Genomic DNA, 15,976 nt, shown 5'->3' with positions numbered 1-15,976 from the left:
TCAAATATTGCTTCTCCAAATGCAACTTCCCTAAATTTCCTTCTCTATTTCACAGACTCCAGAACTCTCTAACAGCCCCAGCTGTCTCTTTTGTCTTTAAGTTTTGATTTTTTTTTTCAAAAGAGAACACAGTACCATAGGTTAGATGAAGCTCCCAGGAGCATGAAACATTGGTGACCTTTGAGTATACTGATAGGCAGAGACTAGAGGAGCCCACCTAGGGACAGTGGTCCTGGACAGTACTTAGTCCTGACTGATGGGCTTGTCCACATGATGCTCAGAGGACACATAGAAGCTCAAAGACACCCTCCTACACACACACACACACACACACACACACACACACACACACACAAAATTGTAAGTTGTACCTAGGAAGAATAACACTTAAAAGATATTCTCTAGCAGTAGGAATTACCACAACAAAAAGTAGACAGATGGTAGACAGACAGACAGACAGACAGACAAAACTGAAGGCTAGTTGCTAGGAAAAACATAACCAACCTATGTGCATTTAGGAAATCTATTAACATTGCCACTTTTAATTACAACCATGAAATATAGAGATAATACATTTACATTCTATTATGCACCATTAAATTCTTTTTACATACTCTAAGGAGGAAAAATGTGCATCATATGGTAAATTAGCAGAAGTATCATGTAGAAATTTAAATCCACACAGTGTCTGACTATCTGATGTAAATTGTGTCAAAATTTAGTCTTCTGTGGAATAAACAATTTGCCTTGTTGCTGAAGTTGTTATTTTTTTAACAGTTGGCTTAAAATTCACACAATTTTAATTCATTAATTCTGCTACCACTTGTTCAGAAGTTGGCAAGAGAATGTGCTCTGTGCTGTCATGGTTCTAAGTGTCAATTATCCTGTAAATTTTGAAATAAATCTTGTCAGCTAAGTTTGAATCATGCAGGAGGTTAAAATATATCCTTTGACCCTCAAAGCAATAACCTAAGATTTCAGGAGGGAAATCCAATTATTGCATGCAAGGAAGAAATGGTGACTCTTTTGAAAAAAAATAATTCAAAATTTTAGGATGTGATTGAAAAATAAAAAAAAAAAGAAGGACAGCTTTCTCCACATTTTAAATTGCAAAGCACCCAGCTGGATTATTGGTCTTATGTAAAGCCCAGGTTTTGCTGATGACAGGTTTGTACTGGACACATTTGGAGGGAGAGCTTGCACTTTCTCATTCATGAATCTCAGAAGGATACCAAAAGGTATCTGTATTGGACATTCTATCATTCCTTATATGTTGTGTTTAAAATGAAATGCAGTGAAAGCAAAATATGAAAATAAATGCCAGTTCCTGCATTAAGGCATCACAGTTGGGGAGAATGTGAGTACGGAGAAAAGGGAACTTGAAGGTTTCACAAAAACTGTCCATTCCCACTGCACATATTGAAGTAATTAGGATTGCCTATTAAGCTTTTAAATATACAGCTTCTTAAAGAAAGAGCAACAGTGGGGCAGATTCATAATTTCATAATAACCATATCTTTTCTCTCCTTTCAAATGATTCTATTTTGAATCAATCTGAGAAAAATAGCATCATTATTGATCATTAGAGTTCACAGGAAAATAGCCCTGCTATTGTTATTTCATTAGTAAGAGAGTTAAGGTGATATCTTGTATGTGTACATCACACTGCCCAAGACTATTACTAGCCAAAGGGTTTTATTATCTTTTAACATTTATCGGGCTGTTACTCTGGATGCCTCAAATAGCTGCCTACATTACCTTTAAAGGATATTGTATAAAGTGAATCAAATACAGTCTACCTATCCCAGGGTCTTTTCAGAAGAAACCATCAGAGACTTCCGGAACACCATCTTCAAACAGGATACCCTCAGGCTTGATTTCTGAGCTGAGGGCAGATCCTCTACTTTAGACTTTGAAACTGTTTCTAGAGAAGCAGTCTGAGAATGGTGAGATAGCATGTGTGGGTGTGTGGTGTGGTGTGGAATGGGAATGGGGTAGAGGAGGAAGGCCAGGTGTGTTGCAGGCTCCACTGAGGAGCCTTTCTGACAAGGAGAGGAAGGTGGCTATAGTCAATTCACTTTGAGATCCTGGACAACAGTTGAGGTCAGACTTTCGAAATCTCCATGAAGATGAGGCCTGATCACACCCAGAAGGCTAAAGTAGAGGCAAGGTAGAGACAACTTGACAGTTGCCATCCTTGTCCTTCACTTATACCCTTTAAACCTCTGCCTTCTCCAGCCTGACTAAAAACAAGATAAGGCAAACTCAAAGGAAGCTGAAGGAAATGTCCATTTTATTTGGAAAATTAAGTGCTACTGCTGTTCTGTGGTGGGGAACTGCAAGCATATAAAAGAAAGATCTGAAAACTAGCTCCAAGGCTAGTGCTGATTCCTCTTCATTTCAGGGTCAGCTGTCTACTAATCGCCTCCTCAGGGGCTCTCAACACGGGCATTAATGTATAGGGTGTCTCATAGGTATCACTATAGCACAGCATAGTCCCTAACGCCCTGTGGTATGCTTGACTTAGCATCTTTCTAGTCTTTAAAGCTACCATCAATAACAGAATACTCAAAACTTACTCTGCCCTCTGCACTGTAGCAGAGATTAAAGCAGTGCTGGATATATCTAAATGACAAGCAAGGGATGGATTAAAGGTAGGCCAAGGCTTAGGTTGGGCCAGGTGTGAGCATGTTAACAATGAGGTAGCAATGTCCTACACACATAGCCCATGAGCAACCAGTCAAAGTATCAACCTACTCTCAGGACCCTATAAATAGGTAGTGCATTGGCTCACCAATCCATTAGATGCCAAATATTTCCCTCTTTCCACTGAAAATGTATTCATTGTTCCACAAATATTGAAAACACCTTAACTATGTGATACACTTGTTCTATCACGAAGTAGTCACAAGTAAGCAAAGCACTACCAAAACCCCTCACCTCTCTCACACACCTGCCAATATAGCATGATATTTTACTGACATTCTGAAGCGCAGGTTTCTAGTACTTTAGGAAGAATTTTATCATGTTCTTGAGGTTTCACATTTACATGCAGATTGGGTGACAGTGGTGAAGTTTTGAAACTGGGCTACAGAGCATCTATTGGCATCTCCTTTACTATGGCATAAAATAAAAACAGGGTGCTGATTTCTTCTAGTTTGGAAAAAATATGAAAGAAGAGTTGGTAGTAGTAAGAAGCTTGGAGATTTGGTCATCCAAAAAACCTTCATGGAATGCTCCACTATGTTCATATGTTATAGCAGCCTTATTTATAATAGCCAGAAGCTGGAAAGAACCCAGATGCCCCTCAACAGAGGAATGGATACAAAAAAAATGTGGTACATTTACACAATGGAGTACTACTCAGCTATTAAAAAGAATGAATTTATGAAATTCCTAGGCAAATGGATGGACCTGGAGGGCATTATTCTGAGTGAGGTAACCCAATCACAAAAGAACTCAAATGATATGTACTCACTGATAAGTGGATATTAGCCCAGAAACTTAGAATACCCAAAATATAAGTTACAATTTGCAAAACACATGAAACTCAAGAAGAACGAAGACCAAAGTGTGGACACTTTGCCCCTTCTTAGAATTGGGAACAAAACACCCATGGCAGGAGTTACAAAGGACAAAGTTTGGAGCTGAGACAAAAGGATGGACCATCTAGAGACTTCCATATCCAGGGATCCATCCCATAATCAGCCTCCAAACGCTGACACCATTGCATACACTAGCAAGATTTTGCTGAAAGGACCCAGATATGGCTGTCTCTTGTGAGATTATGCCGGGGCCTAGCAAACACAGAAGTGGATGCTCACAGTCAGCTATTGGATGGATCACAGGGCCCCCAATGGAGGAGCTAGAAAAAGTACCCAAGGAGCTAAAGGGATGTGCAACCCTATAGGTAGAACAACATTATGAACTAACCAGTACCCCTGAGCTCTTGACTCTAATTGCATATGTATCAAAAGATGGCCTAGTCGGCTATCACTGGAAAGAGAGGCCCATTGGACTTGCAAACTTTATATGCCCCAGTACAGGGGAATGCCAGGGCCAAAAAGTGGGTGGGTAGAGGAGTGGGGGGGAGGGTATGGGGGACTTTTGGGATAGCATTGGAAATGTAAATGAGGAAAATACCTAATAAAAAACAAAAAATAAACCTTCATGGAGTAATTTCTCTAAAATATTCCAATATATTAACCGAGTGATTCCTTTCTAAGAGATTCTGATATTACCTCATATGTGGGAAAGCCATTCCATATATGGGTATGTTCCTAGAAAGAACAGTTGGGAAATTATTCTGTAGAAATAGCTGTAACTTTCGCAGCACATGTGGATACATTCCCTACACGTGAGAAGTTTGTGTATCAGCCTGTTCAATGATCTTCCTGGATTTTGATTTTATAAAGTTCTGTCTTTTGCAAAGGTTTAAATGTTCACTCTCCCTGAAAGGCTCTTATGCTGAAAGCCTGGTTTCTAGACTGGCTGTATTGAGAGTTGGTGTGAAACCTTTAAGAGGTGGAGCTTCTGGGAGATCCTCATTCGAACCTGATCATCAGAATGACCTTGGAGGACATTGTATAGTATATCTCTGGCTTCCTGTTTAGGCTACAACCTCTTCCACACCTGCCCCTATCATAGCCATTTGTTATGGTGTGAATAGCTGATCGTGTCCTCACAGAGCTATACTGATACAGACACTGTGCCCTTGACCTCCAGAACTAGGGGCTTCTTCATAAACAGCTACCTTAGACATCTTGTTATCACAACGAAAAATTGACCAATAGAGTGCAGCCATAAAGACTCTTAATATCAAGGTAAACAGAGGCTATGTGTGACCAGATGGCTGGGGCTAGCCTGCTCTTACCATGACTGAGATGTGCAGGATCCTCAGCTCTTCCTCTGCTGATTCATGTTGGGGTTCTTCAGTTGGGTCTTGTCCAGGGAGACTTGGAGCACCATCTTGGTGGTGAATATGAAAGAGTAAAGTGCCATTCTCCAGCCATTGCTGCCTCCAGCGCACCAGGGGGATGTCTTCTGTATTCCCTGAGATCTCTAAGGGGAAACCACCAAAGTTACAGGGTAAGATTTTGGACTGGGCCAAGATTTCATATTCCTAGTTTCTGTTACCAACAAGCTACTTCTGTCTGCAGACAACAAAGGGTTCTGACTATAGCTAGGTTTACTGCTACTTATAAAACTCAAGAAAGACAAGAGATCAAGAGGAGAGAATTATCCCCTGTAGGTCTTTCTATAATAAATCTAGTGAGTTAGGCTCTCACCCAGTGAGAAAAATACTGAGGCGAAAATTCAAGTTCTTCCCCTCATTCTGTGATCAATGGTATCCCTTACATTGCACAGTTTGAATACCTGATAACCCCCTGAGGTAAATACAAGGTTGTTTGCTTCTTATAAATCTGGACATGTGAGTTACCCAGCAATTACTCCCAGACTCCAGCATATCTACCAAGGAAAGAGTTGGTAATTACTGTGCAGAGAACCAGCATTTATGGGACAGTCCTGGGAGGTTACTGAAGAGCCACTGGGCTGCTGGCATGTTTGTGAACCCACAGACATGGGCTGCACAGTCCACTGGAGAGAGCTGATAACTTGTCCTGACAGGTAAAGAAATGTTTAGGCTCTGTTTTTGTTTTTTGTTTTTCTCTTTAGTTTTGTAAAGCAGATGCCATACATGAAGAAAGTGGAGTGAATTGGGCCCTGATCACAGATCTAAACACTCACTTGCTGCAGAGGTATTTAGATGAAAGCTGAGCAATCACCAATAGAAAAATGCTAAAAAACAAAAACAAAACAAACAGCAAAAAATCTACTTTGCCCTCTGCACTGTAGTGAGGGCCAAGGTATTGCTGCAAGAAAATCCCACATACATATCCCCTTTTCTCTTATTCCTAAGCAATATCACATCGGAGTTCTAGGGTATCCCATACTAGAGAAATCTGATCAATCCAGCTTTTCTATGACTCCAGTTAGCCTTCAGACCATGTTTCTTTTAACAACTATAACAGTCTCAAAGGGGGACCAATGTTCTGTTACACACACTTTAACAAATCACTCCTTTATAAAATTTCATTTTTCAAAAGGCATGCTTTTTCTCTCAAAATTTATCACCTCTGGCCAAAAAATTATACCACAGATATAAAAAAGATTTAATAGACAAATTTAGAATATATTCTCATCAACTATCACAATCATAAAGAGGAAAGCAATTTTAAATATTTATGGAATTTATAATTATCTGTCACTATTTATGGGAGGGCAGACCTATTATTTATTGATTTAGACACACTTTTAACAGACAGACACTGGGCATGCTCTATGCACCAGGCCCTGTGCTAGGCACTCAGGCACTAAGAGAGGGGAGAAGCTCTCAATGTTTAAAAGCAGTCCACCATGACTGAATGTGCACAATGAGTCCTTGTAGGACATTGAGAGAAAGAAAAGACCCTAGTAAACCATACAGGAGTGTAAAAAAGTGATCTTCTCTAAGGAAAAAGATGCCTCACGGCAAATGGGAAAGGGAAAGGGATGACCAGGCAACTAGTGAGTGAGGATGAGGAGAGGGAATGGGCATAGCCATCACTCTTCTGTGTAGGCCACCGAGGGTTTTCATGGGAGAGGAGTCATTGGCCTACCCCTGACAGATGCTGATATGATGGCCTTGCCCATCCAACCCCACACTCACCGGGGAAAAGAGAGGATTTGTGGTTGTGAATGGGAGCTGCCAATAGAGCCCTTTCATACATGGCCTCTCTTTTCTGTAGCCTAGAAGGCTCTGTCATCTGTCAGGTAGGTAGATTATCTGTGATCTTGCATGTGATTGGCCTAGAATCCAGGGAGCTTCAGAGGGCAAAGAGACTGAGAAGTGAAGATGTGTGTTTCAGAGCTGGCTTTCAGAAGACCCCTCCCTATTTGTTTAATGTAGTGGTGATGCTGGCTTCCCACATCGATGCTCCTCTAAATCTCTAAATCAACATTTCTCAATCTATGGATAGTGACTCCTTTGGGTGCATTGAACAATTCTTTCACAGTGGTTACATGTCAGATATCCTTCATATCATATATTTACATTATGATTCATGACAGTAGCAAAATTACAGTTACAAAGTAGCAACAAAAATAATTTTATGGTTGGGGGGTCAACATAACATGGAGGAGCTGCAGTAAAGGGTCGCAGCATTAAAAAGGTTGAGAGCCAGTTGTCTAAAGTGTCTTCTACATTCTCAGTTGAGAAAACATCCTTGGATGCATCTTTGAAGGTAAGTATTTAAAGCAACAGGAGCCAAACACAGTGAGTGCACACCCAATAACACCAACTGCTTCCAGGCACATGGCTGTATATCCTACAGGCAGGCTCTCCTGATGACTTCTTTTGACTTTAACATGCTAGAAGACTCTTAGAAATGCAGCCTCACTGACGTTCTTGTTCTGCCCCGATCTAGGGACCAAATCTGTACCCACGTCATCAGAGATAAACATCATCACCATGCCAGCTCCCAGTAGTGCATTTGATGGCATAATCAAGTCCATCTTCTTTTCATAACCATCCCCACTCAGGCTAAGATTTATTCCATGCATGTCTGGGTGCCACTCAGTCCTTTATGTAACTATTTAAAAGGATCTGGCACCTGTCCCTTTAAATCACTTCATAAACTAGATCTCGTTTCCCAGCAGATCTCCATCAGGTAGGTCAGACTCATTAACCCTGCTTTAACCATGGAAGCAAAAATTAAGGAAATACCTAGACCAAGGTCAACCAACCTGTCACAGGGCAGGGGCAGAGACAGATGAACTGTTTGTTGCCCTCTACACTATTTTCAAAAGCACACAGCGTGGCATTAGAACATGGAGGGAGGAAAAGGTGAGGAGAGCCTTAAAATAGGAAAGCCATGTGGTCTTTTGTGAGCTTAGTGGCTATAATAATCTAATCCTTTGTTCCAGGTCTTTATATCATATAACTTATTTTTAAGTTGACATACAATTTAAATGCCTTAAATTCACCTTTTAATAGAGTGGGTTTGTGTGTATGTGTGTGTGTGTATTCATCATGTTATATAATCATCACTCACTGTCTAATTCTAGAACATCTTCATCATCTTATGAAGAAACTTTCTGTCTATAAGCAGCTACAATGTTTCAATCAGGATTAAGATACTATATTCCATGGCCCTAGGCACAGAGGTGCCAAGGAAAGACTAGGTGCTGTGAGGACCATGACAAAGTATTCCATGGGGCAATGGGATTAGCACACAGAGTCTCTGGCCATGGCTTCCAGGCTAACCCTCTGAACCCTTCAGTGGGTTATACATTTCCATCCCTATAAATGGCAATATCATAATTCTACACAGACTTGGTTCACTGCAGAGGGCAAGAGGTAAAGGAAAGAGGGCGCCATGTCTGCCAAGGGCATTCATCAATTCTTAGTTTCAAGTTAATTATACAATGATAGATCCATCCTTGGCAGTTTCCCTCTCCTGATAGGATCTGCCATGAAAGAGCTCAAATGCCAAACCAGGAACTTATTTATATTTATGCTATATATGGCCTGATCAGCAAATGAAAGACCACACAGAACATAATAAATTCCCTGAGAACTTCTTCACAAACAAGACTGAGAACATTAGTACAATCACATCTGTGTGAATGTCCCTATCTCAAGAACAAATGTAATGCAAGGCAGTCATGAGACTCTAAGGAGCAAATTAGGGTGGTGATAAAATTGTTTTTCCAGTCCAAAGTCACAAAGGATTGCCACTGAAGCTCACAGAGGACCTTCGTGGCAATGTACCGAATAAATCGAATTCCACAGGACACTCTGTTTATATCCAGATGTCCCAAGTACCACATTTCCACACACAGTGGGGTTGAGGTCTCCAGAAGGAGAAGTCTGTCTTGGCTCTTACCATGTCTATCCTTACTCTTGCAAACTACACATCTTCAGTACCTCTCCAAACCTTGTTATACAAAGAAGACAGTGTGCTATCCCTTCTTACATGCAGTAAATGTTCTTGGAGAACATTATGCTGGCCACAGTTGGGAACTAAACGATATACCCCTACTCTCAAGGCACTTTTCATCCAGCGGGAAACTTCAGATGTGACCAGGGCTAAGTGACAGCAGTGCTGAGCATCGGGTGAGAGTTGGCTGGGTAAACACTGATGAGAAGCAGTAAAATGATGGGAGATGCTGGAGACACGCACAATCCCAGCTGAAGCGCACAACGTATGCAAAGGAACAGAAGGATGATGTACATCGTCAGAATCACAGGCGGTCTGGTTAAGCTGCAAGGGTGGGCAATATGGAGAAGAATTACAGAGGATCTACTCTCAGAATCCAGATTAATGGCACATGGAAGAGCCTTAAAAAGTCATTCTTAAGAAGTTCACAGCTAGGGGAAAGTCATTCACAATTCTATTAGGCACAGGCATCAAGCAAGTTAATGATCACCAAGACGCAGAATGAGAATGGCTGATATCATAGGTCTAGGTGTCACTATGGCTCTGACTCTCCATTCTTTAGGGACTATAGGAGTGGGACTCAGGAGGCCTAGGCATGGTCTGAGGAACTTTGAATATGCCCCCCTCACTCTGACTTTCCTTGTGTCTGTGAAGACGCAAGTGTGTAGATGAACTTCAATATTCCTCTGTAACATTGATCCTCCCATGGTCCTGTCTCCAGAATGCATGTTAAGTGCAGTGGCACAAATAATATTAAACCTCTTCTCAGGTCTAACCTATGCTCCACCTTGGGTCTAGAGGATACAAACAGAGACCTCAAGATACCGACCCAACTTCACACTGTACCACCTCATAATGTTGCTGCAAATAGATTGTTTCTAAGAGATAACCTTGGAGCTTCATGTCCCAGAGAACTGCACTGGTGGAACACTGGGCAGAAAAAGTCATAAGAGAGAGAAGCTTGGGATGGAAAAGGCAGAGTGAGGTGATATCACTTTTAATTAGCCTTAGTCATTGTTCTAATGATAGCTTGTGGGTTGGGAGTTAGTAGTCTCTTTGTGGGGTTACTTCAGGACACTTAAAACTTTGCTGCACAAATTGTTCTACCTGGCATTACAACATGTCCTTGCTATCCACTTGCTTTTCTCTTCCCTATGTATACTCACATGCTGAGAGAACCTCATCTGAGGAGTTAAGAAACATCCAGTCAGTATCAGAATTTCCTTTCAAGTACCAGGCCTACCACACCCTCATTCAATGAATGAGACAATTCCAATTGGAGTATGGATTTAATTGGGAAAATTCTCAAGGATCATTTAATTTGGTGAGTTGCTTAGTGTATGTTAGAGCAGTCCAGATATCTTGGAGTCCCTTTTCACTGCTAGAACGCCTGAGTTTCAAGCTGAGTCGTAATGAGTTCCTGTGGTTGTTGAGGTCAAGGTAGGAGGTAGCATTAACTTGGCCATGCTTGGCTTCCTGTTGAGGGCACCTGCAGAACTGATCCTGTGATCTTTCAAGGTTGATGTTGGCACAGCCCTGGCGGCCGTTCTGCCTGTTGAAAGGCCTTGCTACTTATTTTCATCCTGACACAACCTTTTTTTTTTTCCAAACCAAATCTAAAATGCTTTCTGAGGGACTCCCACAAGAACAGACTTAGAGAAGAGTTAGTTCCACTGAAGGAACAATAAAATGCATAAGTGATCAAGGTCCTTGCTGGTAGAGGATAGGGGGAAACTCTGAGTTGTTTGGCTATATTGGTTATTTTCAATGCTAAGTGGAATGTTACACATACCCTTATATTATTTGTGAAATAATTGCATGTAAAAGACAACACTTGTGCAAACAGAATGGAGCCTCACTCGCACTATATGTTATCGCAGTGGCCACTGTGAGTGTCCTTGTGTAATAAAGATGAATTCAAGAGGAAGATGACTCAGTAGCACATGCTACTTAAGCAAGAACACCTTCATCCAGATCCCCAGCTCCTGTGTAAGGAGTCAAGCCTGGGCAAGGTGTGTGAGCCCAGCACAAGGTAGTGTAGAAATAGGATTACAAAGTCTTGCTTGCTGCCAGCCTAGCCAAACCAACCAACCAACCAACCAAACACAAAACACAAATTAAAAAGAACAAAATGAACCATAAAAATCCCCACAAACAAACAAAAAAACGAAACAAGAACACTGAGCTCCAGGTTAGTGCGGCTGTCACAGGAGAATAAGCACAGTCTGATAGAAAAGAAAATCCAATATCTAATCTCCACATATGCGCATGGGGCACACACATACAAAAATTAGAATATTAAACTCAAATAATTAATAGTGCTAGACCAACCATCGAAAACAAAAAAGTGTAACTATTGTGTCTTACCAAATGAAAGTGGCCATCAAAAATGTTACCAAATGAGCCTGTGACAGAAATAGCCAATTTTTCTTTCCATTTTTTTTTCTTATTTTCCTTCTCTACTCCCTAATTCAGAGCTTGAAAGTTATTGATGGTAGGCCTGGTTTTCCACATGGTTTCATTATGGTCTTCTGGCTGAAACTATTAACAATGGTATTAACTTTCAACACCTTTGTAAGAAAATAACCTGCTTAAGTCAGGGGTTAATGACAGCCAGGGATCACTAATTATCTTGCAAATCTCCACCCTGGTATCAAAGTGACACCAGTCTTTAATGTCTCAGGAACAGCAGCCTCTAAAGACCTCAACTTGTTTCATAAACATAATGACAGCAGCACATTAGTGTCTTGGCCATCTGTGAAGGAAGATGAGGGGCAGACAGAGGAGGAGGAAGTAGAGAGAAAGGACAAAGTCAAGAGATGTGGAGGAAATGAGGTCAGTCAGAAAAATGATGGGGGCCTTGGGCTGCGTTGGCCTGCGGGCTGCACCTCTTACCACAGGGACCATCTGCTTTGGAGCTCTGAAGTGGAATGATCCTGCATCCCAGAGTGAAAATCACATAAGAAAACGTGCCCTGCTGGGCCTGAGTTCAGCCGGCATAGATGCCAGGTACTCTGCCGGTTTGCCTGGAGTGTGTGTTGCTAATGCCTAGCTAAATGGACAAAATGGGAGATGTCACAGCCAGGGAATTCCTTTGTGAAGATGTTCATAAACCATTTAGGAATGTAACTCCTCTGGTGGTTGCCGAATTCAATCTGCTGGGCTGAAGCTGCTGTCTATTGTTCTGCTCTGTCTTCCTCCTCCAAACCCTGAATACAGATCTATCCAGCAAAGCTTTAGATCAAGACAGCTTAAAATGCCAAACAGCTATTAACAGAAGCACAAGGACGTCTTTGCTCAGGTAATCAGAACCTTCTTGATTTGCTGAGATTTGGAGTAGAGATTCACCCATGACTAGATGAAGGCTAATTGAATGTCTATGTCCTCAGATTGGTGACATTCACCCTGCATGACTCATAAATTAGGGGTTCAGTACATCACTGGCTCAGTGATGAGAAATAGAAGCACAAGGTGCATAGAGCACTGAACAAGGACATGGAAGGAAGTATGTGGCCATCTCTGGAACTCATATGCCATGTGTTCAAGAGATGGGATGGTTGTCTCCAAGATCTCTCTAGTTCTGCCCCCTCGTTGATGTCACTAAATGAAGCATGGCATTTGGTGGTAGTCAAACCCCAAGTCAGGAACAGGCTAAGCATATTTTTGCATGCCAGTGGGATAGCGATCTTTAGAGATTTTTTAAATTAGGCTTTCCTCTTGGCCTTTGGAATAGTTGTGTGTCAGTGCAGTCTATCATTCTGTAGAGTAAGTGTTGGCTGAAGTGTCTACTGTAATTTCAAAGTAGGATTCTCTTATGGGGACACTTCCATCTACAAATGGTTCCCAGTTAGCTACTAACCTTCTGCACATTATTTATATATAAGGCAGTGTATGTACAATTTACATAATACATATAACATATGGACATGCATTATGTATGTCAAGCACCTGATCTCTTAACACCCCAAAACAATATTCTTTGAGAATGCTATACTCCAAAAAATCGGAGACTTCAGCTTCCTTTAAAGCTGCCCACCCACCCATTTCTTTTCCAGGAATGTACAAAGGTGGAATAAAATGAACCAACACAGGGAGTAAGTATGATGAAAGGAAGAAATACGGGGCTGGGTACTGGACAGATCGCCATGTCTGAGGGCAGTCGCAGGTGGGAGTTGTGGGAAGTGGAGGGTGGCTTTTTAAATCAGCTACCATGGACAGCGATGAAGCTTTCTATGGATGCTGCTGGAAGTAGGTCACTCTGTGCTACAGTACTGACATGAATAGCAATCAATGGAGCAACCGCACACACATTTTATTTACCTAGCCATGGAGACGAAAACATTCCTGTGGGGGAAAGATGCAGCCAAAAGGTTCTGACACAACCAGAGAGATGAGAAGCATTCAAATGGCTTGTGATTCCATCCAAAATGGTTTACTTGTTCCTATCACAGTGTTTCTCTGGATCTTTTCAAACCTCTGCAAAGAGTTTATCCACATGATACTCATTAAAGTCTCATTTGAAAAGGGGGTGGGGCAAAGCTCTTTGAAAAGAACCAGGTTATTTGAGCTGCAGATGTACTGGTGAAAGGATTAAAAAAACAAAAAACAAAAAAAACTTACATCTAGTTCTATTCTCCACTGCCACATGGCTGACCTTTGAAAATTGAGATAACGACATGCATTTAACAAAATCTGACATCAAGTAAGATGTGTAATAATATTTAAATTTCATGATGTTAAAATATGTATTTATAGATCGTTTCATACATTGTGGGAAGAATAAGTCATTTGAAGCTTGAGGTTTCACCACCTGAATTCTAATTTGAGCTTTTTAAGTCTGGGGGGTAGGGGGGTTACTCTATATGGCACTAGGAGCAATATGGACACCTGGGTTTTAGAAACCCAGAGCACTTGTTACAAGGTAATTAATTATAAGGAAAGTTCCCACTAGACCCTATAAGAGCGCTTTGTACTCAAAGTCCTCTCTCTGGTGCTCTGGATCTTTTGCAAACAAAGGTTTCAGTATCACAATTCTCATATCATGGACTATCTCGAGGTTGTGAGGGTCTGTGGATCTTGCTTGAAAAGGTAGATCGAAAAGGGGGTTTGATGATGCAAAAATATCATGAGAGTTATAATGAAAATTTTGGCATTTTGATTTCTTTTAAAAATACAGAAATATTATAAGAATATGCTTTTGTTATAATTCCAGGTGTGGGATATGGGGCAGCTTCAGATTGTCCATAGCAATGACTGTGTTGTACCTTGTGCTCTAGCAGGGCCATGATTTTGCCAATGGCAGATATAGTTTCTGCAATTATGTAATGTTTGGAATTCTTGGGATTTCTCAGAGGGTATATAAATGCTGGGCCCTAGAGGCATGGTGGGTTGTTGGTTGTTGGTTGTTTGCTATTGGTTGTTGTTGGTCATTGTTTGTGAGGTAGTCATGTGTAAAGAAGAAACAAGAATAAATCAGAAATCCTGATGGCAAAGAGCAAACTTGCTCCAAGGAACTTGGTGGCCCTAATCAGCACGAAGCAGTCTAATGATAACATCACCTCTTTCTGTTCTATACTTTTTATCTTTCCTAGTAAGTATTTGAGGGTTGAAATGGTAGAGAAGAGCGAGAAAGAAGAACCCAGTAACATTCACTGGGTAGAGTAAACAGTGTATAGAAAGGGGATGATATGTTGCTTTCTCTAAGCTGTCTTGATGCAGTTCCACTTCTAATTTGTTCTTGTTCCATTATATTTCTGTTCTTATTGTCTATGATTCGACTCCACAAGTGAGGAGATTCCTACTAGATGTTAACTGAGCTGAGCAGCTCTCTCAGTATACATGAGTGTCTTAAACCTCATGACCCTTCAACTAAGGACTAGATCTCACTAGTTTACAATTAAGGAACTTGAATTCCAGAGGTGTTAGCCTCCTTAACCAGGTTTGCTCAGTTAGGAAACACTAGAATGGGAGAGGGGGAAAGTGTGGTCTCTTGGTTTTAAAAGTACTGTTCACTATCATACCTTCTAGTCCTTACTTTACAAATCCCAGTCTCAGGATATATGCAAACTGGTAGCTTAGCAGTTTCCAGCACTTAACAAACAATAAAGACTAGTGCCATCATTGTTGTGATTAGTGGTGTCATTTATAAAAATCCTAAAATTGATCAATAAGCTTTGACAGAATTAAGTACATTGTGCCTGCAAATGGTCCCAGGGGCTTCAACATCTTAAAAGTCTTGAAAAGTAAGTTCATGAATTAGTTCAGTCCCCACTAAGGAATGTAAGCCAGATCAAAATGCTACATTCCTGGAAGTATTATTTAGCAAACAAAACAAAACAAACAAAACTTGTATGTGTGTCTGACAGAAGTCAAATAATACTATCACTACTTTAAGATCTAGTGACTGAACTTCCACCACGGGATGCCATGGTATCTGTGCCCGTCAAAGACTGGCAAAAGGCCAGCTTTCAGTGAACTGAATGCCAGGTACTGGACAACATGACCCTGAATTAAATTAAGCAGGTCCTGCTGGGTAGAGTAGTACACGCCTTTAATCCCAGCACTCTGGAGGGAGAGGCAGGCAGATCTCTGTGAGTTTTAGGTCAACCAGGTCTACATAGTGAGATTCAGCCTATCCAAGGCTACAGGTGAGACCCCTGCCTCGATAAAATAAGATAAGGTAAGATAAGGTAAAATGAGATAAGATAAGGTGAGATAAGATAAGGTCAGGTCCTCCCAGATGGATGAAGCATGGTAGTTGTAGGCAGTAGAGCAGCAAATCAAGGTGTATTAAAATAATAGTTGAGCCTTCTTCAGTGCTACACTAGATCCTACTTTCTAGATTATTGGCCCAGTCTCCTTTTAGTGTAAATCTCAAGAGTCTTCCTACTCAACTGGAACACTGCACTTTCATCTTCTCCTCAGACACAACCACATGAGCTTCCATCTCTGAGCCTGAGTGCTGGAGGGTGGTGCACAGAGGACCAGCACATTTG

At 41.2% G+C, this 15,976-nt stretch overlaps 1 protein-coding gene and 1 long non-coding RNA gene across 5 annotated transcripts in view; one reads left to right on the top strand and one right to left on the bottom strand.

Moving 5' to 3' along the window:
* Astn1 (astrotactin 1) overlaps window positions 1-15,976 on the bottom strand; it is a 329,685-nt gene that overhangs the window by 214,351 nt on the left and 99,358 nt on the right. For all 4 annotated transcript variants that reach the window (XM_011238739.3, XM_011238740.2, NM_001205204.1 and 1 more), the window contains exon 2: window positions 4,874-5,061. In XM_011238739.3, coding sequence (XP_011237041.1) covers window positions 4,874-5,061 — 188 coding nt within the window. The remainder of the gene's footprint in view (window positions 1-4,873; window positions 5,062-15,976) is intronic.
* The window catches only part of Gm37679, a 121,219-nt gene that overhangs the window by 76,982 nt on the left and 28,261 nt on the right, over window positions 1-15,976 (top strand). The gene's annotated exons all lie outside the window — the stretch shown is intronic.

The sequence above is a fragment of the Mus musculus genome, chromosome 1 (assembly GCF_000001635.26).
Source record: "Mus musculus strain C57BL/6J chromosome 1, GRCm38.p6 C57BL/6J".
NCBI lineage: Eukaryota > Metazoa > Chordata > Mammalia > Rodentia > Muridae > Mus > Mus musculus.
Note: the sequence above shows the minus strand (reverse complement) of the source record. Positions and strands in the feature narration are given on the sequence as shown.